At 41.8% G+C, this 25441-nt stretch overlaps 1 protein-coding gene across 1 annotated transcript in view; it reads left to right on the forward strand.

Moving 5' to 3' along the window:
* LGI2 (leucine rich repeat LGI family member 2) overlaps positions 1-23683 on the forward strand; it is a 31580-nt gene extending 7897 nt beyond the window's left edge. The window contains exons 3-9 of the mRNA XM_032806626.2: positions 2227-2298; positions 5204-5275; positions 5914-5985; positions 7138-7307; positions 14154-14318; positions 18325-23293; positions 23340-23683. Coding sequence (XP_032662517.1) covers positions 2227-2298; positions 5204-5275; positions 5914-5985; positions 7138-7307; positions 14154-14318; positions 18325-19142 — 1369 coding nt within the window. The 3' untranslated portion in view covers positions 19143-23293; positions 23340-23683. The remainder of the gene's footprint in view (positions 1-2226; positions 2299-5203; positions 5276-5913; positions 5986-7137; positions 7308-14153; positions 14319-18324; positions 23294-23339) is intronic.
* The last annotated feature ends 1758 nt before the right edge of the window (positions 23684-25441 follow it).

Here is a 25441-nt window from a genome sequence, read left to right on the forward strand (position 1 = left end):
GTGCCACATCAGTAAACATGTGGATAGTAGCACTTCCCTGTGTTATAGGGTGTTGTGAGAATAAACACATTAAAAGATTGCGAGGCACTACAGAAATGGGGGCATGTAAGTACCATAGACAGATCATTTAAAACCAGGGTCTGCTGAGACAGAATAGCCCCCGGTGGCGTCTTGTGGGAGGGGCAAATGGGGCTAAGCTCCACCAGTTCAATCCTCTCACCTTTATTCCTTTGAATAAACAAAAACAAACAAATACAATTGTGCCAAATGCCTTTGTTTCCTCCCCTCTTTCCAGCAGCACAGTGGAGAGAACACTGGGGAGCGAAGGGAAGACAGGACGAGGATAGGCCTTCATCCCCTTCAGTGTAGCACCACGGAGTGCATCTAGGAAAGGGAGGTGCAGGCAGGGCCTAGCACCTTCAATACAGCAGCCCCCTGGCCTTTGTGTTTAGTGGGAAAATGCACTGCATTAGAAAAATGTATTAACTAACCGGCTGCCACATTTGAAAACACTTGTGTGTGTGGTAAGGGAAAAAACATGTTTAACATGGTGCTAGTTAACGTGTTTGGTAATACAAAGCTTTTTCTCACTATAGACAAGCCCATAGACTGCACTCAGGGGAAGGAAATTCTGGAGGCCTCCAGCTCTTAAGACCTGAGCTCTTCCCTTCATTGAAAGTATAGAGCAGGGCTGAGATCAGAGCACACTCACAGGGCACTTTCTTGGTCCTTTTTGGGGCTACAGAAGATTTGCCCAAGAGAGCTAGAGTGCAAGTGTAACCCACACACCTTCTGAGTGTGGTGTTCTATCCCATCTAGTGGCACTCAGACCACTTAGAGAGAGATTAATGAGTCTGCTATACAGCCTTAGCTAAGGGCCATGTGGCTTTTAGCTCATGTCCTAGAGGCTCATGCATTTAACTCCAGCATTTCCAGATTTGATCCTGCCCACTGACGACTGGATCTGTCAGCATTACAAGGGGGGGCTCATCCGGGATTTCAGCTGGGAAGTCTCTGAAGCTCAGGACACGCTTCCTCAGCGAGGGGAAGTATGTAACCCACACACCTCCTGGGTGTGGTGTTCTGTCACATCTAGTGGCACCGAGACCACTTAGAGAGATTAATGAGTCTGCTCTACAGCCTTAGCTAAGGGCCATGTGGCTTTTAGCTCATGCAGTAGAGGCTCATGCATTGAGGGCCCAGGTTTGAGCCCTCCTGCCGACAACCAGGATCTGTCGCTGTTACACAAGCTCAGCCCCAGTGCCAAGATCCACCACCCTTCAGAAGCAGTGTGAAGAGTCCAAAGAGGGGAAGGCCAAGGCAAAGGGAGTGAAGACCTGGCCTGCCAGTGATTTGAAGGAGATGGCAGGTAGAGGCCTGTACCCTGAGGAGAGGGCAACGTGGAAGGGGCTGCCTGTTTATTTTTTTCAGAAGTTGGGGTAGAGTGGTGAGATTACCAGTAGAAGATATTGCAAAATGGGGTATCAGATTGTTCAGTGGGGGAGGAGGAAGAGCCCCAGCATGGTTAGTTTGTTCATGTTATTGGGGAGATCAGAATTGGGGAGGAATGTCTAAGTGCCATACCAACCACTTACCTTGCCCCCCGCCCCAGTCAAATTTTGCTGACTACTGTTTTTTATAATTTTGCCTTTCAAACACCGGAATGTGAATGATTCAGGATATGAAGGAAGTAGCTTAAGGTGTGAACTGAAATAACCATTGCTTTTTGCAATCTTTGGTACTGGTTCTTATGTGTTAGTAACCCTGCTAAAACAGCAATATAGGGATTTATTTTAATTGCCATCTCAATCTTTCTCAGATTTCTTTGGGTTAATTTAAAGAGTATTTGTCTAGAATTAGCAGACTGACCTAGGCTTGCAGAGCAGGTCTGCATTTCATATTCATTAGCTTTCCAAATTAATTTTAGTAAAATGCCTAAAACTATGCAAAAAGAGGATTACTAAGTGTATAATAAGAGATAAATGCAGACATGTTCACTTGTAGCTGCTGGGAGTTCCAGGAGCCCTTGTGAGATTTTAGAAGTAATCTTTCCTTTGAGTGGGGTTTCCTTTTCATAAACTAACGGGATGAAGAAAGAGCACATTTTTGATCAGATACTTGCATAAGGCAGTAAGATTAGGCTGATGCTAGTCAATAAACATGACTGTCATAATACTCTGTGTCAGGTTTTCGTCGGCTTTCCTAATGGCTGCTCTCCATTTTCAGCTTGCTGAACTCTAACTCATTTACTATCATACGAGATGATGCCTTTGCTGGTCTCTTCCATCTAGAGTACCTGTAAGTTCTGTATTTTATGTATTTGCCAGTCTTTTATAAACCAAGATGTTTTGATGACTTGCCAAAACTCCTACCTTGGAGAAACAGTTTTCCCTGTGATTACAAGGGTCAAAAAAAGTGGAGGGATTTATGTTCCATTTTCTGTTCAAATGTCTCATACAGCTGCCTACCATTTTTTAGATGTTGCAGAGTATTTTTAAAATATACCATACATGCTGGAGTGACTCTGTATAGACACAACTCACTGAAATGGGGCTGGTGATCTAGAACTGGTGCTAGATATGCAGGCCAGTTCTATCTGTTACACGTAATAGAGGAATTTGAAATGTCAATCAGTAGATAATGGCTTTCTGCCAAGTCCTAGCAGGTGAGGTGCAGAGTATCAGAGTCACTTTCTTTTGTAACCGTGATCCCCTTCTTCATTCTCCCCGTCCACACTCTCTGCAGTATCTTTGCCATCTCAGTATTTCATTTATACTTCATCCTCTTTCTTCTTAGCTCAGTTTGCTCCTTCCCTTTATTCTGCTTCATTTCTTCTTTCTCACCACCCTTTCTTTCTCTTTTTTTAAAAGAATACTAATTGTATTATCTGGTTATCCTCACTTCACAGTCAAAGGGATTTTCAAAGACTCACCTGCTTTCATATCTCAAATCAGGAGTTAGGTTTTTAGAGTCTGAACACATTCTGGGTACAAGATACATCCCTCCAATAACTTTTCAGTGTTGAAAGAAACTTCCCCTTTTATAGATTCTCACCATTATATTGCTGCCTGGAGGAGTGTCATGAACGCTAACCTCTGCTAATGCCTTTATACATCTATAGGCAGTTACTGCTAAACATGCTGCATTCAGAACTAATACTATAGTATGGAGGAGCAGCCAGCAATAGAAGTAACAGATCTGGAAATAGTGGAATATGGCAAACAGCATATGCTGTAATCCATGATTCTACAGCACCTGGATTTTTCAGTGACAGCAGTAATCAGTTTTACAGCTGCAGGCATCAAAATGTAAAAAGCGTGTGGAAGGTAAAAAAAAGCCCCCAAAAAACAACCAAACAAAAAAAACCACTTTCAAATCTGGGTCTGTTGTGGGCTGGCTTCAGCTTCCAACTAGTGCTCATGAGGAGCCCAAGACAGAGCATGTTACAATAGCCTATGTTTGTAGAGACGGATGCAAGGGGCAGACCCACATTTGAAGGATAAGCATGGAGTCTCTTAGTCATTTGATCAAATGTAGCGTTCTATCAAGAAACAGAGACAAATCTAACAAGACCCCAAGACTGCAACCCACTTTAACCAATGCCAGACAGATGCTCCTAGCTAAGGTTATGATCAACATCTCTGCCAATTCTTCAAAATGTTTCCTCCTGCCAAGAGACCTCACCTCCACCTTTTGTAAATTGAACCTAAGCAGCGATATTTCCTCCACATGAATGCTAAGCAGCATTAATACTCCAGTATTCAGTTTCTCCCAGGCATCGGTAACCAGACCCAGCATAGGGAATAAAGAAACCTCCCTGACAAATGAGAAAGTTTCTTTGTGTACAAAATAAGAGATCAAGGAGGAGGGCAGGCTAGAGAGTATGCACAACAAGTAATGTTGCCAAAAATAACTACATCATTTCTACACTATTAAGAGCAACATATATATAAATACTGCCAAGACTACTGGGCTATGTTAAGTGTCTGAATATATAAGCCTAGGAGCTCTGAAAAAGGACTGGGCTAATAGACTGTCAGTCATTAGAGAGTGACACTGATAGGTGCATTCTCACTGAAGAGTCTCTTCAGGAGAAGATTCAGCGAGGCAGGAATCTATATTTACTGGGCCATGCAGTCATTGAGTCCCAGTTTGGACTTCCCCATCTTGAAACATTGAGTTTGATGGAGCTATGGCTATTTACACCAAATGAGGAGGCAACAGATCTTGGTAAGGCAGAAAAAAACTTCTGTCTCCTCAAAGGATGAGAAAATAGCTCCCAGCTGCCTTGCATATGGTGTATGGGGACAATGTGGCCTTTGGGAGTGCACATGGAATTCATGACTAACGGCAACCTTCTGAAGGAGTAGACTGACTCCTTTCTAATGTCCTTATCTGTGCTCTTGATGTGAAGAGGGGTCCCTGTCACTTCATGAAGATGAACAGTTACTACAGAGCTGGGCACCAATATATGAACCTAGACAGATAGTGAAGAGCCAAAGAGCTGTTCACAGCAGCTGACTTTGCTCTCTAACCCCCAAACAAAATTATTTCTCCAACACCTTAGTTACTCAAAACGTAGGGAGTCATTCTGCAATTTCCATGGCCAGTCCTGGTAGTGAACCCACAAGGTGTAGCCCCCAAGGAGACCATAAAGATTTCAGTCCAGATGCTGAAATGTAGGTAGCTCATTTTATTGTCCTCACCTTTGTTCCACCACTTTCCTATTGCATCTCTCTGCTGCTATTGGTTCTCTTTGTTTTATTCTTAACTTACTTTGTTCAAAGGAGCTTACAGTCTATCTTCACACCACCACACATATCAAATGGCATTGCTAAGCGCTGTGGAACCCAGGCCAACTCCCTCTCTCAGGTCTGCCAGTAGAAGTCCTCGGGGAATGATTAACTGGTTGGGAAGTGGGGAATAGGGTTATGTACACTGTCCATGCTTTTCCTTCTTCTCTTTTCAACTCTTTCCCTTACATTCTTTCTCTCTCTCCTTCGGACTGTCACCTTTTTCTTCTCTTGTGCTTTGGCCATAAGAGAAAGGAAAAGGGAAAGTAAATAGCTCTACTGATATTTCTTCGGCGTCAGATATGAGCCTGTGTAGATGCTTACTAAGTTAGTAGGTGATAGGTTAAAACATACATACTAATACTGTTAATTAAGGTATTTAAATATATATTTATTATTTTTCTGTATAGATTTATTGAAGGAAACAAAATAGAAACCATTTCAAGAAATGCGTTCCGTGGCCTTCGCGATCTGACTCACCTGTAAGTCCTTTAACACTTATTATAAGTTATTTAAACATTGCCAGATTTTCCAAAACTGAGGCCTCAAGCACTTCTGTAATTGTTTTTACTGTTAATGGTGGAGGCTCTTGCTCCTTTTAAAGAAAACTAGTTTTTGTGCTGTGTAGGACATTTCCATCTTAATCTCTGCACATGGGCTAATTCAGACTTTTACAACATGGCTTCCAGTAAGTTTAAAAATATTCACTGTTCTGATGATACTCCAGGGTTTTCACCTCAGTTACACACACTCAGAACCTGAACATGCAACCTTTACTTGTGCAAGCAGTTCTTATTATTAATATCTTGGCTACTAGTTAAATTATAGTTAAAATTCCATTAACTTTTCAGAATTTTATTGCTTGTTTGTGTATTTCATTCCTCTTGGGCAATCAAAACCAATTGACCAATTTCCCTTTTGTTTCTAGTCATCTTCGCTTTCTGTTCTCACACATTAGCAAAGATTCACAAGGAAGGTGGAAGCACAGTGTTTAATTCATTCATGATCCCATTAGTCATGGTCAGTACTAGGACTTAGACAACATCAAATCATTAGCATTATTTAAGTGACGTTAGACTTGATAGGAGTCAAGATAATAAGATCTAACTTTCTTTTCTAGTTCTTTGGCTAATAACAACATCAAAGCTCTGCCAAGGGATATCTTCAGTGATTTAGATTCTCTGATTGAATTGTAAGTAACGAAAATCTTTTTATTGGTTGCCTGTCATTGTGACTCTATAAATCTGTGCTTTAAGTTCCATTTTTTTTGGTGTAGCTGAAATCCATGCTAAAAATAAATGCTTATTGTGTTGTATTAGTATTCTCATTTTAATATTGTTTGCTCAGTAGAATTAAATTAGACTTCACTTGTTGTTTATCACAATAGTGCACATGACCAGCATTATTACTTATTTTCTGATGTTTCATGAAAATTCTTGAATTGAGGGGACACCATCAACTTTAAAATCACAGTTTGTGTGAACATTTTTTTAATCCACTGTTGCTACAAGTAGCCCCTAAAATTACTGTTACTGAAAGAGATTAGATAAAAAAATATTTCCCCCCTATATTTTCATTTGACAGCACTTTGCTCAGGTTGTGTCAATATTTTTCTTGTGGCTAGTCAGTTTCCTCTATTGTTTGCCAGAGTCTGTCACACAGCAACAAGGGAGAGCAAAATATTTTTTTAAAGTAGGAAAATGTGATTGTAAAGCCACAAACATTGTCAAGAGGCTCAGACAGGAATTGTACCTGGAACTACAAATACCTTACTTTTTGGAATTGACTCAATTTCACATTGATGGTGACCCTTTCAAGAATTTAAACAAACTGTCAACATTTCAGATATTTGTGAAATTAGTCTCTGTATGCTCTGTTTCAATGTAACATAGAAACTTTACTGATAAGGCTGTTACTGTCAGCTGCCTGTGTACTGGACTGGTATAGTGAAGCAAAGGAATCTATGAATTTCAGTGAAACTCTGAGACAATGGAAAAGCAGCGGAGTGGAAGGGAGCCTTCTTGTGAGGATTTTTAGTGAATTATAGTTCCAATCCTGCTAATGCTTATGAACGTGAAGCACCTGAATAGATCTGTTCCATGCATAAAGTTACAGATGTGCGTGTTTCCAGGATTGGGGCCTGTATTTGTTATAAACGTTTCAGTGAACTGCAAAGAACAATGAGTTGGGATAATAGATGGAAAATATTTTCCATCTTCTGTCAGAATCAATTTAAAACAATTCAGCTATTTTTGAATTAAGTATGTCAAGGTGCTAACAATTCTGCAGTTTTCATATCACTACCAACCATTTCAAATATGTTTATTTCTGTGTGTTTTTTTAGAGATTTAAGGGGAAATAAATTTGAGTGTGACTGCAAAGCCAAGTGGTTGTTTTTGTGGTTAAAGATGACAAATTCCACTGTTTCTGATGTCCTGTGTATTGGTCCAGCAGAATACCAGGATAAGAAGTTAAATGATGTCACAAGTTTTGATTATGAATGCACCACTACAGGTATTCAGAATATATATTTCTAAGCACACTACAAATTATTAAAGATTAGAAATTTAGATTAACCCCATATTACTATGTCAGCATGATTTGGGGGGAGGGAGAAGAGGGTTCTTTATACAGCACTTCAGAATAACAGAACAAGCCTAACTATTGAGAAGATGACATTTAAAAGTCAAAGGAAGTAGATGAGATTTTATTTGGATTAAGTGATAAAAGGGACAAGAGCTATGATTTTCAAATTCCATAATGTTTCATCATGACTGTGTGACTCAACTTTCAGTCACAGATCTTTTGCTGTTGTCTGGAATGAGGCTGTATATCTATGTCAGAAGAACTTCCTGACGTCAATCTACACGCTAAATGATACCGTTGTATCTGTTGTCTTCATTCACTAGGCTGCAGCTTAGTAGCACTGTAACAAGGATGCGTCAGCATTGTTTCCAGCAATTAATTATGCAGAACCATAATAATGGAGAAAAATATTGGATAATACTAGTGCTGCATGGCTTAGGAACCTGGTATTTGTTTTATGTTAGCCAGTAAAACGCATTCTCTAGGATGTGGAGACAAACTTGGATGAAGTTCTAATCATCAGAAGATGATTACAGACCAAACATAACAATCAGTTATCTGTGTTTGAATACAATCGTACTACATTAAGAATATTAGCCACTAATGTTGAGTTGTTCTTGTATATGATGAGAGCAAATTGTACCTGCCTTATCTCTCTCACCTGAAGGTATAGCAATCATATTAATGGTATTTGAGTTCTCATCTCTGCAAAAGCAGCCTGTCAAGAATGAGCTCTTAAAATCTTGTGTAAGAGACAATATAAAAGTTGATTGCCAGTGTTGCAAAGATAAACTTCCAAGCCCAGCTATGAAATATAACCCAAGCACCATATATAAAAAGTGAAAAGAATAAACTCTACATTAAAGCCCCAATGTGTATGTCAGGAGAAGCAGCAGAGGTGAAGGATGATAATTCCTTATGTAGACAAATTGATGTCAAAAACAGAAGACAGAAATTGCTGGGAACCATACCAGAAATCTCCATTACTGTGTCTACTGATCCACAATGATGCAAAACCACAAAGTTTAATTTACCTCAATCTGCATTCATTAAAAGGTTACTGTTGCGTGAGCACTGGCTTAGTGCTGTGTAAACTTTGACAGCCAGATCTTCAGAGCTGCCCTGATTTACAGCAGCTAAGGATTTGATTTAGATCTACTCTCTCTGTAAGTATATGACACTATATGTGTAACTGTGCAGTTGTCATAGGCAAAATTCAATCCTGCTGTTACTTCACTGTCCTAATGTAAATGAATTTACACTCGGGATAAATCTGACCCCGTATGTGCTAGGGATTTTGTAAGAAACTAGGGTTTTATGTGGTGTAATGATTGACTGCTTGAATACTTGTGCAACTGCAGTCAGAGAAGCATTGAGGCAGGGTAGTATAGGATGTTTTCAAACCCCACAGCCAGTCAGTTGCTAGCTGATCTGAACACAGAAAACCTTGTTACCTCCCCAATACTGACGTAGTTAGCAACATGCCTTCCAGTTTTTTTAATAACAGCATGAGAGCAAATTGTAGAAAAGTTGGAGCTGTGACTTAAGGCCTCCTTAAAAGGTGTTTGAAGGGGAAAAGTCTTTACGAGGCCACGGCACACCTGGTGGCTGAGCTTTGTGACTTTGTCCTCACCCACAATCATTTCAGATTTGGGGACAAGTTATGGCTTCAAGTCAGTGGCACTGTTATGGGTACCCGCATGGCCCCACAATATGCCAACATTTTTTATGGCTGACTTAGAACAATGCTTCCTCAGCTCAGTTATTGGGAGTGGACCACATCCACCCTGACTGAATTGGCCCTGTCAACACTGGTTTTCGCCTTGTGAGGCAACTCCCTTCTCTTCATGTGCCAATATATTTATGTCTGTATCTGTAATTTTCACTCCATGCATCTGAAGAAGTGGGGTTTTTTACCCACAAAAGCTTATGCCCAAATAAATCTGTTTAAGGTGCCACCGACTCCTTGTAGTTTTTATGAAGAAACAGTTTCTGGAATAGAGAAAAAATTCTTCAGGGAGTGCACCATTGCTGAAGCAGCATAGTGCCCCAAGTGTAGAATTAAAAACTACCCACTTCTGAGCTCTAATCCCTATTCTGCCCTAGACTCTGTCTGTAGCATCAGGCAAATCACAGCCTGTCTGCTCTTACTTTCCCTAGCTGTAAAGTGGAAATTGGGGCTTGTCTACAGTGGAAAGTTATTCCAAAATAAGGCAGAGTGGGGAATTTAAAAAGGCAGCATTTATTAGGGAACAGCTCCCTGTATGGACACTCTTATTCTCTGGAATAAAAGTACCTTTTTCTGGTTTCTTAATCCATTTCCAAAGTGTGTTAAGCAAGATCAGGAAAAGGCATTCGCCTGCCAGAATAAGTGTGTGCACACAGGGAGCTGTTGCAGAATAGCTTGTTCAACCTTAGCTCTTCTGTTCAATTTCCCCTTATTTGGTCTGTGAAGATTAACATTAACTCGCAAATTAATTAGTACAGTGATTTGAAGCTATAAAGCAATATATACTGTAAGTGCTAAATGTATTCTTCTCCTACTCACTGAAGGACAGATGGTTATTCTGCTTTTTGTTCCTGTCCCTTAGTATAAGTCACTTTCACATAGTTGTTCACATTAATCTTCAATATCATCTTTCCCTCCCTTATCATGCATGGATTACCAGACCTTTCAATGTGTTATATTCTTCAGTGATCCACATCAAGTATTACATGGATAATATGGGTAATTTTCAAAATACCTTTGATTTCAATAGGAATTTGTTTAGTAAGATTTACATCTCAGTGGCTCCATTGACATACCAGACCCGGTGAACTGAAGAACAGTAATGAATCAAAGGGATGCTATAAAATTGAAAAATACTTTTTAACACACTTGATTATTAAAACTGAAAGAATTTTAACAACCTAATGTTACCTTTAACCATTTTATCACTGTTTAGTTTTTGCATGTCTCACAGTTTGGACCATGAACATAGATGAATCTATTTCACTTTTGTTTCTAGTCCATTATATTTTCACGTTCTCCTACAATGGCACAGAGCTAAAGGGGCTTGGTTGCAAACACGGCAAAGCAATGTTTGTTTATTTTTAAAAACTCTTTCCGGGGTTCGTTAAACCTTATTTTATAAGGCTGCTTCTCTTTGACTCTAAGGCCCTTTTATATTGGTCTGGTAGCACAGTAGGGCCTTAAAGTGGGTGCACATCTGGCAACGTAAAGAGACCTTAAAGTGGGCCTGTTTACATGGAGATAATCTGGAAAACTAATCCAAATTAACTAACGGTGCTAAATTAAAGTGGATTAATTAAACTATATTAAACTCCTGTGTGGACATTCTCATTCAGAATTAAACTTTATTCAGTTTAGCATAATGTAATTAATTTAAAAGAAACCAAATTATGGTCACTTTAATTCTGAATGAGGTTGTCTACACAGAGGTTTAAGTCGTTTTAAATAATCCACTTTAAATTCACATCTTTAGTTCATTTGGATTATTTTTCTTGAGGGGTGAGATCTATAAAGCAATCTACTGTATTGCACTCTAACTTCCCCATGTAGACCCTGATGGCACCCTCTAAAATGTACCTGGTTCACGTTAATGTATGTATCTTTCTTGAGCAGGTCAGTAGCGTCTTTATGTACCTTTTAGAGAGCAACCTTTGAGTGCTTTACAAATCACACACTTCAAATGCACTTTGCCCTATATGAGACCTGAGTGTCCCTATCTAAATAAGCCCTTATGTCCACTTATGGCCTCTCTATTGCTAGAGTGGTATAAAGGGGCCCTAGAAAATGCAAATCAGGCCCATAAAGTCTCAGTGTGAGGACAGATGACAGCATCTATTTACTGTATAACTCCATACAAATATATTTTATAAAAATGTTGTGTAAATTTGTAGTTGCTTTCACCAGTTACTGTGAACTATTTATCAGCTAATTCAGTGAGAGTTTGATCAGTAATATTTCCATTGTTACTGATCCAGTGATATAATAAACCCAGTGTCAGGTGTCAGTCAAAATAGCTTTGTTAATGTACAATCACTTCTGAACAAGCTGTGGACCATATGATGGCAATGGGCAGATTTGTTTTAATTCACAAACTTTATACACTTGCCCTAAGACTATTTCAAAACTGTTGTGATGTCCTGACAGATTTATTTAGTTTTTAATACCCCCCTCTTTTTGTATCACATTGTGATAAAGTTGCCTCACTTGGTGCTACCTCCAGCCTCGTGCTGCGCGCTGTGTGCCTGTAAGGCTAATTTATTACAGATAATGTCCCATACTTATAAAACATAATAAATCAAGTCCCCAGCAGTCCATCAAAATGCAGCCCTGGTGCCTATCACCACACTCAGGCTCTTTGCAGCTTCAGCATCTCTAACTGGGCTCACCTCGTAAGTGTTGCTCCTGCATCTCTCACGATGCCTCACTGTAGCCTTCAGCCCTGTCTGGTCCTCCAGCTGCAGCTCTCCACCTCAGACAGCCAGGCATCTCCCTGCCTAAGTTGAATAAACAACAGGTTGCGGACTACGGGCTAAATTCCAACTTCAGATTCAGCCTTCAGCCCCCACTGGCCATGGCTCTCTGGCCCCTGCACTGGCTTCCTGGCAATTCCTCCCTCTCTCCAGGGAGGGCCTATATAGCTTTCTGCTTTCTCAGAGACCTCCTCCCGTCTCTAGATCTTTGGCAACTCTCACCTGCCAATCCCCTAACTCCCAGGCAGTTCTCACCTGTATGGCCCAGGTGCCTTCTCTTAACCCAAGTTGGGAAGCAGCTGATGAGACACGGGTACACTGGCCTATTCTTTCTTAAAGGGCCAGCACCATGCTGTGACACACTCTTTTAATATATGTTTATCAGTAAAAGTTAGTCACTGTTCCATCCTTAACTACATTTTTATGCTTTCATTTATTTTTACTCTCCATATATTTTACCTACCAATTTTCTCCAGTCTTTTAATTTTTCCAAAGGAATTGATGATAACAACACCCTTGCTTTCTAAATGTAATTGCTTTCACACCAGCATCATTGATATTATCAGCACAAATACACCCGGTTTTGGAAATAGGATCTGCTATTTCAGTAACGCAGGAGAACTTGCCACAAAAACTTATGCTTTGCTTTTGGTAGTCACCAGAAAAATGGTGGCTGTTTTCTTTATTAACTGTGAAGTGGTAGATTTTCTGTTCGTTTAATTGTAGCTATGTAGTCCTACCTCCTGCAGCATGATTCCACAAAGGTGGGCCTTTCAAGTATGCATAGATGTAAAATCCAACTTTTGGAAGCAATTAATAATTATTTTGGAGGGGAAATAAGGACATGCCTTTAACCACCACTGAAGTGCACAGAAATGGGCAAGAGTTTTTAAAGGGTCAGAGTGAGGACATGATTAAAATGTTGGTAAAATTCATGGGTCATCATGCCCTTCCTGAATATGAAAAGTTAGCATGCACAGCATGGCCCAGGGAGTCTAGTATGTAAGGGTGTCTGTGGGTCTGAGAAGAATCTTCATCTTAATGAAAGACTCATCTTCTCCCACAAATATTTTTCCCCTCCTTGTAGAGAGGGTTTGTGTCACCCAAACTAGACCTGAACTCTGTTAATGATGCTCTTTATTGACCAACTGGTGTCACCCTAAGTCTCTTTCCCCCGTAATAGTTCCCTGCTCTGACCTGCCAAGCTACTGTTGCAACAGAACAAGTATGAGATTCAGACCTGAGTCTCCTGCTGTGCAACATATAAAATGAGCTCTAGGCTCAAGTGAATTTTAGAGTAAAATTGACACACAGGCTGGGATTTTCAAAAGAGACTTAGGGAAGCATATGGAAGTTGGACTCCCAACTCTTAGATGCTTTGGAAGCCTCAGCCGTCACCCTAGGTTTTCCACTAGATTATAACATTAAGGTAGGTCAAATTTTAAACCTAAAATACTTGACAGTGTTCCTTTAAATGATATGTTTATTCAGGGTTGTTGTTTTTTTTTAATTAAAAGTTCCCCTAGGTATACTTGATCCTGCCTCGGCACAAGGGGCTGGACTAGATGACCTTTCGAGACCCTTTCTTGCCATACATTTCTGTCATTGCGGGTGTGAGGTAGGTGGGATGGGGTTATCCCAAGGAATTCACTTTGTCTGCTTTAATTGGAAATGTGCAGAAATATCTATGTTGAATAAATAACAGGTTGCAAATGCAGACTATGGGCTCAATTCCAACTTCAGATACACATATGCAATAACAACATTTTTTTTAAGACGCGGTGCATAGCAATAAGTGACCAAAAGTTACTGTTGAACTTGGAGACTTCTTTTTTGGGGTGAAATCCTGACTCTGTTGAAATAAATGGCAAAATTCCTGTGACTTCAGTGGTGCCGGGATTTCATACTTTACATTCTACTCATAAACATACAGTACAATTCCTACCTTTCTTTCTAGGCAAGTCAGTGGTCTGATTTCACAGATATCACACAAGATTGAATGCAGATTTTGCAGCTAACACCAATGATGTCTTGATCTTCTTGGGAATTGAATTTTGGAAGGGAAATTTAAACTGTGCAGAGCAGCAAACTATTCTCCCTATTGCTGCATGCCTAATTGTCACTCCGTGACACTCCCTGTGTTAGGGCTGTTACAAGCTTAATCTTAAATTCAGAGTTCTTATTCCTAAAATAGTGTCCAATGGTACTGATTAGAAAACAGGAACCAGGTGTCAACTGTTTTGTGTTTACAACATGAGATTTATTGTAATTTTTTTAAATGTCTCTTTCTAGATTTTGTTGTTCATCAGATTTTGCCATACCAGTCAGTTTCAGTGGATGCATTCAACTCTAAGAATGATGTGTACGTAGCCATTGCACAGCCTAGCATGGAGAACTGCATGGTACTGGAATGGGATCACATTGAAATGAATTTCAGAAGTTATGACAACATCACAGGTACACATATTAATATATAGGATTTAGACATGAAGTGGTGGTATCCTCAGTGTGTAATGGGAGAAGGGAAGACTTGGAATATGGAATTCACTGATACATCATGAAGTGGCCACTTGATGCTATATCCTCTTATCATTCCACCATTGTTGAACCCCCACATTGAAGTCAATGGACCCAGGCCATAATGTGGACTAGATTGCTTAGAGAGCCAAATCTTTCTAGTAGGATACAGCTCTTACCATAAAAGAGTACACAAGCTTGGCATTTGTCTCTCTGATATTTAGCCTTCAGCAAAGGACAGGGTAGACATGGGTGGGTTCTGCTCCTGTAAATTGTTCTTCATGAGTGGGCCCTTATATCCCCACAAGCCCTTCTAAAGTTAGCTGGGTCTTCACACAGGGACTGCCCTTGTGGAACAGCTTGCCAAGATCAGGGCCTTGTGTACAGGAACATGGGAACTGCCATGTTCAATAAAATCTGAGGTCCATCTAGTCTAGTATCCTGTCACGGACAGTGTCCATTACTAAATGCTTCAGATGATGGTATAAGAGCCCTGCAATAGGCAGATTGTGTAGGCACGATATTAGTATAACATTTGAAGTACCTATCCATTCTAATAGAATTAATTTTATCCAAAAAGTGTGAAATCCCAAACTGATCTCTTGATGCACTATCTAGCTTTTCCACGTACTGTTCATCTAGAAGATTAACATTAGGGTTCAGTTGGCATCATGTGCTCAAGAAAGTTCATCTTGCCTTCATGCTGATCTTCAAATGTACAAACTACTACATGGCAAAATAAATGCAGTGTACCAAACTCTGTTCTGTTATACCCGTGCAACACCACTGAAATCAATGGGACTGCATAGGTGGAAGGAAAAGCAGTATTTTGACAAATCTGAATTAATTTTCTTTATGTTTACTCCTGGGGGAATTTTGCGCCACTGTCTGTGTGCATAATTCATGGGCTGTGCACATTTAATTTTTTTTTTTTTGCAGAAAATAAGCTTCTGCCAGAAAGTTGCTGCAGAGGGCACTGTGGTGCTAGAACAGAGCAGTCACTCCTGACCAGCTAGGGAAGAGAAAGAGCCTATAGTGCAGGAGTGGGCAAACTTTTTTGGCCTGAGGGCCACATCTATGGAAATTGTATGGTGGCCCATGAATGCTCACAAAATTGGAGGCGGGGGTGAGGGCTTTGGCTGGGGGTGTGGGCTCTGGGGTGGAGCCAGAAACAAGGACTTCAGGGTGCGAGTTGGGGGAGCTCTGGGCTGGGGTTTGGGATTTGGGAGGGGATGTGGGCTCCGGCTGGAGGTGTGAGCTCTGGGGTGGGGCCAAGGATGAAGGGTTTGGGGTGCAGGAGGGGGCTGCAGGCTGGGGGTGGAGCAGAGACATTCGGAGTATGAGAGGAGGCTCTGGGCTGAGGCAGGGGGTTGTGGTGTGGGAGGGGGTACAGGCCCTGGGCTGGGGGTGCAGGTTTCAGAGTGGGGCCAGAAATGAGGGGTTCAGAGTGTGGGAGGGGGCTCCGGGCTGGGCTGAGAGGTTGGGCCCCAGGCTGGGGCTGGAGTGTGTAGGGAGGTGAGGGCTCCAGCTGGGGGTGCAGGCTCTGGGGTGGGATTGGGGATGAGGGGTTTGGGTTTCAGGCAGGTGCTCCAGGCAGGGACAGAGGGGTTTGGATGGTAGGAGGGGATCAGGGCAAGGAAGGGGGCTGAGGCGCGAGAGGAGTTCAGGGGTGCAGGCTCCAGGCAGCACTTACCTCAAGCAGCTCCTAGAAGCAGTGGCATTTCCCCTCTCTGGCTTCTACGTGGAGGCATGGCACTGACCAGGTGACTCTGCACGTTGCCTCGTCCACAGGTGCCACCCCTGCAGCTCCCATTGGCTGAAGTTCCTGGCCAATGGGAACTGCAGAACCGAAGCTTGGGGCAGGGGCAGCATGCGGAACCCCCTGGCTGTCCCTATGTGTAGGAGCTGGAGGGGGGACATGCCACTGCTTCCGGGAGCCACGTGGAGCCATGGCACATGTGGAGCAGGGCAAGCCCCCGACCCCACTTCCCAGCTGGAGTGCTGGAGTGGGGAAAGCCCTCGATCCTGCTCCCTGGCAGGAGCTCAAGGGCCAGATTTAAAGGTCTGATGGGCTGGACATGGCCCATGGGCCGTAGTTTGCTCACCCCTGCTGTAGTGCCTTCTTCACAGGACCTGTTGGGCCAGGTCAGGAGATAGGGGATATGGGGAGACAGACAGTGTGGGCCTACTGGGGAGTCAGACATGGGCTCATTAGGGCTAGTGGAGGAGGACAGACTGGGGCAGGGGCTGAATGGGATCCAGGTGCAAGAGGAAGGGGGAGGGAATGCAGGGCCACATAGGGACAGCAAGATGCCTGAGTGGGGGCACAGAGACACATGACGACGGGGCAGATGTGCCTGACTGAGTGGGAGAGACTAGGGGTCAGCCAGGTTCTGCATGCTGGAAGCTCATTAACAATCCCTCCCCACCCCCCAAAACCTGTTCCATATTTTTCCCCACCCATACCCAACAACCCTCCAAGTTCACACCCAGGCTTCTTCCCAGCAATTACTTCCCTCTCCCTCAGCTTCTCCATTACCCCTGATTCCCCCTGCACTGCTTCTGAGGGGTGCGGGAAATATGGTTCTGTATTGTAGTTTAAATGAATTATTACTCAGATTTCTGTATTAATATGCCTAGTAAGGAATCTATTTGTCAAAAAACATTTTCTGAATCTTTTTTATTTTCTGTATTGTTATAGACATACTTACTGACAAGTATTTGAAATAAATTACTAAAATAATTGAAACACATGATTCTATTGTGTTATTTTGACAAAATATGGAGAATTTTGCAGAATATTAAAATATTATGCACAGAATTTTTAATTTTTCAGCGCATAATTTTTTCAATTTTTTGGTGCAGAATTCCTCCCGGAATATATGTTGTTGTTGCACAAGTAAAATATTTCCTTTCAGAGAGGATGTGGGGGAATTCTCTTCAAAGTTATCTTATAGCTTTATACAATATGTATAGAAAGATATTGAGGTCGAATAAGTGATTATGTTTTGCTGACTTTACAGTTTTGAGGGAATAAGGGATTTCACAAGAAAAAAATGGATTAGGTGTAGCGGCATAAGGAAACAGGGTACGAAGGGCATGTGTTAACCTATCACAAAGCAGTGTTCCTACCTACCTCAATTTCACAGTGTTAAAATAGAGCTTCAGAATAGACATGCACACACTCCAAATGTGCACATTTGAAAGACATCATGTCATTGGACCAACTGGCTTCATTGTGCTGAACTGACAGGCCTTGAAACAACAGCACTGTTTCAGGAATGCAGATTTGGTGCATTACAGGTGAATAGTAATCCAAGAAGAATGGAAAGCTCATTTGAGAATTTAAGGTTTCCCCATTTGGCCTGAATGGCTATTCAGAATTCAGGGCCTTGCCAGGGTGATTCCATTTGGATGAGAAATCAGTGATATGTGTCAGGTGTGTTCTTGGTGTACTTTTGTTTACTCACAAAAAATGTACACAGAGGAGACAGAGGAAACAAACAACAGCGGGCAGTTTTCTTGCTAAGAAATCCCCAAGTCTGCCACTTCAGTGAATTCTGTGCCCAAGAAACTATCTTTTATGCTTCCTCTCAGGGTCACTGTCACAATTTCTTATACTAGCTTTCCCCCTCCAATACACATAGCCAGCAACCAATATCTTAGCTCCTGAAGTCAAGGGTTTCACTGCTTGAAAACCCTGCTGTTCCTTAATATCTGAAGTGGTCTTTCCTCACTCGTTGTTGGATCAAAAAATGTGATATGGCTCATGCAGTATGAATGAAAGCACTGTGTCATGCTGCCATGTAGAACATGAAAAGAAACTGGCAGCAGTGAAGACGACAAAATGAGTGATAAAGAAAGAGGGAACTTAGTAAATCTCTCTCTCTGTTGGGTGGTTGAATTGTACTGTATTAGTAATTTTTGCTTTTTGTTTGAGCAACAGGTCAGTCCATTGTGGGATGCAAAGCAATCCTGATCGATGACCAGGTCTTTGTGGTGGTGGCACAGCTCTTCGGTGGCTCACACATCTACAAGTATGATGAAAGCTGGACAAAGTTTGTCAAATTCCAGGACATAGAAGTGTCTCGCATTTCCAAGCCAAATGATATAGAGTTGTTTCAGATAGACAGTGAAAAGTTTTTTGTCATAGCAGATAGCTCTAAAGCTGGTCTGTCAACCATTTATAAATGGAATAACAAAGGATTCTACTCTTACCAGTCCCTGCATGAGTGGTTCAGGGACACAGATGCTGAGTTTGTTGATATAGATGGAAAATCTCATTTAATCCTGTCAAGCCGCTCACAAGTTCCCATTATACTCCAGTGGAACAAAAATTCAAAAAAGTTTGTCCCACACAGTGAAATCCCCAACATGGAGGATGTCTTGGCTGTGAAGAGCTTCAGGATGCAAAACAGCCTCTACATTACACTCACAAGGTTTATTGGTGACTCCAGAGTCATGAAGTGGAATAGCAAGCAGTTTGTGGAGATACAGGCTCTCCCGTCTCGAGGGGCAATGACACTGCAGCCTTTCTCCTTTAAGAATAATCACTACCTAGCTCTAGGAAGTGACTACACCTTCTCCCAGATATACCAGTGGGATAACGAGAAGAACCTCTTTAGAATATTTAAAGAAATCTACGTGCAGGCACCTCGCTCTTTCACAGCTGTGTCAACTGATCGAAGAGATTTTTTCTTTGCTTCCAGTTTTAAAGGAAACACGCAGATATTTGAACATATAATTGTTGACTTGAGTTTATGAAGGCTGTTGGAGTGAATCTCATGTCCAGTGAGACATTTTCACTTATCAGAAACAACAACAAAAAGACAGATTATTCATCTCCAAAAATAGGGCATACATGTGGAACTAGTAAGAAGTTTTCTGAACTTTTAGAATTTGCATATTAACCAGGGATTGCAATGACTTGGTTAACTGCATGACATGTCCATTATACCATTTTTAAAGACATTTTAAAACCTTTAATTATTCAGAGGCGTGTGCAATGCATTAGGATTTATTCTGATATCTAAGACAGCTATGTGAATTTTACCTAAGAAATTGAATTAGATTGGACACCTCATAGAAACAAGAGAGGAGAAAAACCTATGTCAAACATGGAAACTATTCTTTCCTCTAAACCTAACATTTCAGAAATGTTACTTAAGAGTAAAGTCAACTGCACATATTTGTTGATGAATTGTATAAATTGACATCAATCTTCAAAAACATTTTTTGGTCATCTTTGTTCCTTGTGACTGATGGGCAGCATCTCTTTGTTCTTTATAATAAAACAAAGGTCATTGTTTTAATTCATATTGATAGTAGATGAGAGGGAAAGTTAAAAATTCTTTGACATCTTCTTGTTGATTTCAGAGAGAAAGCATGGATAAAAAAAATCACTATGGATGACTGGATGGCAATGAAATAAAGGGCCTTTCACTTCTAGATAATGGGTTCCCAACAGCTTCAGGTCAATAATGACTGAAAATGGCTGATCGTTGTTTCCTGGCATATTTGAACTCAGCTGGTCTTAGTTCAATTTGTAGCTCATAAGTATCTGTTTCACAAATACAAACGCTCTAACTGGCACTAACTCACACCTCTACTGGCAGTCTCAGTAGTATGCCAAGGATTTTATTGAGTATGGAAACTGAACTACTCTCTCACCCTTAGGCCTGGTCTACACTACAGGGTTAAATTAGCCTAAATTATACAACTCCAGCTACGTGAATAATGTAGCTGGAGTCAACATAACTTAGGTTGACTTATTGCGGTGTCTATACCACGCTGGGTCGATGGGAGAAACTCTCACATCGACTTACCTTATGCTTCTTGTTCTGGTGGGGTACTGGAGTCGATGGGAGAGTGATCTGCAGTCAATTTAGTGGGTCTTCACTAGACCTATTAAATTGACCCCCGGTGGATCAATTGCCACAGCATCAATCCCCAATAAGTGTAGACATACCCTTAGAGAAGGGCCTGCTTAACCTAGACTGAAGCATACTTATGGGTCAGTGCAGGGAAGCCTGTATTGCTGTTGCCTGTGCTGGAGCCGTTCCATACATAAAGAGAGCATTTCATTTCATAAAGTTCTTCATCTCCTAAATTAGATTCTTGAAAACTGCAAGCTGTATTTTGAGTGATCCTCCCACCATGTGAAAGCCATAGTCTCTTCTGGTATGACCATGTCCACTGTAATCAATGGAGTTGTAGCTGCCTCAGATTAGTGCTAATGTTATCAATAAAAGTACAGTGCTAGCTAAGAATTTTCACTTAAATCACCCCACGCTATCCAACTGACAAAAGGCTCTGGAGCTCTGCAAGCTCTATTGGATACAGAACCAAACCATATTTAGCAGTCTTTTAAACTCATTTTGGATGAATGCAGGCTGTACTGTTTATTCATCATCACAAATAGGTCAGTCGTGCCATGCATAGTCACTCTTCCAAGTTGACAGAGAGGGACTGTGCGTTCAGTCACATGAATAGAGCCTTATGGTGGAAGTGCTGTCTCTCTACATGCTTTTGGACAGTTGTATTATAGCAGAGTCCTTCTCTGACTCACCACTACAAATGGCACTTTACATTTTCATCTTGGATTCACATATTAAATTTTCTACTTTATCATGAGACTTTTTGCTGCACGCTATGCAATTTATAAGGCTTTGTAAAGTAAGCTGAACAAATGAAACAGGTCAATATCCTTCCCCAGGCAAGGTTATCACAGCCTCGCTGCTCTGACTGAGCCTAACATTTCTCATCGTGGATAAGTAGCAACATGCCCAGTTATTACAAATGTAAATGTCTCTTGCTGACTCCTGGTTTAAAGATGCCCAGCATGTAAGCAATACTGCATGAGCAGATTAGGATGTGACAACTCCTCTCCTTGAAATAATAATCCATCCATGACCTGAAGCATCATTGCTTTCATCGAAATGTTCTAGATCGTATGAAACCAAAACGTTACTGGCCTGCCAGAAAAATAGTTCAAATTATTGACATTTGTAAATTTCATTTAAGAATATTTTCCACTTAGTTGATAATCCCAGGTTTTATTTTATCTAAATATAAAAGATAGGGAGAGGCTTTAAGTGATCCTGTCTTCTGAGGTACTGCACTCCTACTGCACGGTGCTAATGGTCCTCAGTTCCCATTGATTTCAGTCAGAGCCAAGGATTGTCTGATTGGGCCCTTCCTTGCTAAAGGCAGATCTCTTGTAGCTGTATTAATAGCTCTCCTAGGACTAAACTAATGGGTCCTATGTGACTACGATATGATAACCACATGGCTGACAGCCAACCACATTTCTTCCATTATTCCAGCTTGCTTTATGAAGCCTTATCGATTAAAGATGCACCTATACTGGTACAGCCACACTGTAGATAGCTCTTTAAATTTGGGAGCTGTCAGAAAACATTGTACACAATGTAGCTGCTCTACTATATGTATCTGGTATGAAAATGTAAATACATTTTTGTTATCTGTCCAAGAGGATCATTTCCCAGTGTGCTAACTCTTTCTTTCAGGGATCATTGCTAGTGTTGTATACATAACCAGCCTTTTTGAGCACAGTCCATATCACTCATTTGGGAAGAACCATAAATGAGAAAACTTACAGGCAATAAAATTGAATCCTGAAACCCACAAACTGATTTTAAGAGAGATGATGGTGGTCAGGAATTTTTTTTCCCCCAACGGCAAGAGACTGTATCTTTTTTTGGGGTGTGGGGAGTGGAGTGTACTCACTTGTGGGTAAGGAAGAGGATTTCAGGCTCAGCTATCAGAAATTAACAATGTCTTATTGTTACAAACATGGCTACAGAGACAAAGTGATCTACGGAGGCTAGCTCATTCCCATGGGACCCGAAGAACTGATGAAAACAGATTTTTGGGGTAGACTGATATTTCTGCTGAATAGGTCGATTGTCCAGAGAGCTGAGGTCATCAGCCCTTTCACAGCTTCTGCAGTGAATGTGTAGCTGGAAGGTGGCCTATCTTTCCTGCTGAATAGTATCCAAAGGTGTAGTGAGATCAAAGGAACTAGGAGGGAGGTTGAAGGGAAATAAGTGAATGAAGAAAAGGGATCACATTAAGCCTCCAATTGTTAAATATATGTAGTATCTGGGAAGATCCTTGAAATTCCTAGTCTCCACTGTCCCTGCTCCAAGGAGCTGATCTATAACACAATCGTAAAAACTGAAATTAAAAAAGAGGGTAAAAGGAGGTGTGGGATTTTGTTGTGATGGTAACCAAGCATCTAAAACATAAAGTGCAAAACTTCAATAAAACAAACTACGAGTTTTCTTCTGTCTATCCAAATACAGCTGCTATATAGTCTCCATTGCCTATATTCTGTAAAATAGCTTTGTTTTTGAGTAGTAAATAAATTACACATACCCCATCATTTCGCTGAGACTATCAGAAACATCAGGAAAGTACAAAGACACTGGCAAAGAATAACATGACATACCATTTGGTACAGTTTTTATGTATTTTAAAATGCATAAACTTGTGTAAAATGCAGTAATTTATATAAAATACATTTAATACTGTACACAGGCTACAATGGAAGAGCATTTTAAGGCTGTATATACATTTAGCTCTTTTTGGTAAGGAGATCATGACAATCTGTGTTACTAATACACATATGTACTCTTTCATTATATGAATAAAAAGTAGTTAATGAGACAAAAAATGATGCACTTTGTATGTTAAAATGATGGGTTTTTTGCTCAGAAAGTTGAAGCATCCGGTATGAGGGGGGTGAGGTAATGATTTCCCAGCTCAATTTTCCAAGGAATATTTACAACAAAACACTGGAGTTCTTCAGGCTTCTGTGATAATAGAGCCTACATGTTGTAGGCCTGGATGGAGCCCTAGGCATGGTTAAAAGTATGAACCACAGTAAGTCTGTGAACCACAGTAGGCCTTGTTAGAATAGTAAGCGCCAGGTATCAGCTAACAAACCTAAACATATTCCTAAGAGAATGGTACAGGAAGGAACACACAGCTCCTTGCAAGATACAGATGGAATGATAGGATAATGGATGAGGCTGTTTTGTTTGATTATCAGATACAAGGTACAAGGATGGCAACTGATAACATCTGGAATGTAATATATAACTTGTTTGTATCAATGTAGAAAAAGAGAGTGGTAGGAGTGGCAGCTTTATATTGGCCACGGGGTCAACACTGTGTCGATTGAGCTGATACATTGTTACGAACATACATGGGTTAGTGTACATGTGACTGGCTGGATGGGGTACTGAGACCGTGCCTTATTGACAATAAACCTGGCTGAGCCTTAGGCCACGTCTACACTACGGGATAATATCAAATTAGCTAAAATCGGTTTCTTAAAACTGATATTATAAAGTCGAGTGTGCACGTCCACACTAGGCACGTTAATTCGATGGTGTGCGTCCATGGTCCAAGGCTAGCGTCGATTTCTGGAGCGGTGCACTGTGGACTGATGGGTAGCCCTTCCGTAGCTATCCATAGTTCCCTCAGTCTCCCTCCCCTTGGAATTTTGGGTTGAGAGCCAGTGCCTGATGGGCAGAAATCATTGTCACGGGTGGTTCTGGGTACAGCCTCACCCTCCCTTTGTGAAAGCAGCAAGCAACTGTTTCGTGCCTTTTTCCCTGGGTGAACTGAGCAAACGCCATAGCACGGCAAGCATGGACCCTGCTGAGATCAGTAACGCTATCGTGAAGTTGTCAACACCGCGCACTCTCGTGCTGTCTATGCTGAACCATGAACTGCAAAGGCAGGAGGAGAGGAGGCAGGCAGCTAACGGCAGCGAGTGACGAGAGCGATGAGGACATGGACACTGAATCTCCCTAACGCGAGCCCCTGCGTTTTGGAGCTACTGCTGGTAATGGGGCAGGTTCTACCATTGAAGCCGATTTGGGTGTGGGAACAAGCACAGACTGGTGGGACCGCATAGTTTTGCAGGTGTGGGACGATTCACAGTGGCTGCAAAACTTTTGCATGCGTAAGAGCACTTTCTTTGAACTTTGTGACATGCTTTCCCCTGCCTGAACACCATAAAACTAAGAGGAGAGCAGCCCTCACAGTGGAGAAGCGAGTGGCAATAGCCCTCTGGAAGCTTGCAACGCCAGACAGCTACTGGTCAGTCGGATAAATTTGGAGTGGCAAATCTACTGTGGGGGCTGCTGTGATGCAAGTAGCCAAAGCAATTGTTAAGCTGCTGCTACGAAAGGTTGTGACTCTTGGAAACGTGCAGGTGATAGTGGATGGCTTTGCTGCAATGGGATTCCCTACATGTGGGGGGCCATAGATGGAACCCATATCCTATCTTGGCCCAGAAGCGCCAGGGCACCCAGTACGTAAACCGCAAGGGGTACTTTTCAATGGTGCTGCAAGCACTGGTGGATCACAAGGGACGTTTCACCAACATCCACGTGGGATGGCCAGGAAGGTTCATGACGCTTGCTCTTCAGAAGCACTACTCTGTTTAACTGGCTGCAGCAAGGAATTCTTCCCAGAACCAGAAAAGGACAACAGTTGGGATGTTTGACTGCCTGTCGTTTCCGCTGGGTGACCCAGCTATCCCCTTGATGGCGAGTGGCTCATGAAGTCTCATACCACTGGCAGCCACTGGACCAGTGGTCAGGAGGCTGTTCAACTAACCGGCCTGAGCAAGTGCAGGATGGTTGGTAGATATGTGGCAATTTGGCCGTTTAAAAGGGCGCTGGCGAACAATTACTATACTCGCTCAGAACCTCAGCCAAACCCCATGTCGTTTGTTATTGCTGCTTGCTTGTGCTCCACAACTCTCTGTGAGAGTAAGGGGGAGACATTTATGGCGGGGTGGGAGGCTGAGGCAATCACGTGGCCGTTGAGCTACGAGCAGCCAGAGACCAGGGGAGTTAGAAGAGGCACACCAGGAGGCGGTGCACATTCAGAGAAGCTTGAAAATGAGTTTTTCAGCACGGGCCAGGACGGTGTGACTGCTGTGTGTGTTTCCCCTTTGCATGAAACCTCCCCCTTGGATGACTCATCCCTGTAAGCAACCCACCATTCGCTTACTTACAGCT

The sequence above is a fragment of the Chelonoidis abingdonii genome, chromosome 5 (genome assembly GCF_003597395.2).
Source record: "Chelonoidis abingdonii isolate Lonesome George chromosome 5, CheloAbing_2.0, whole genome shotgun sequence".
NCBI lineage: Eukaryota > Metazoa > Chordata > Testudines > Testudinidae > Chelonoidis > Chelonoidis abingdonii.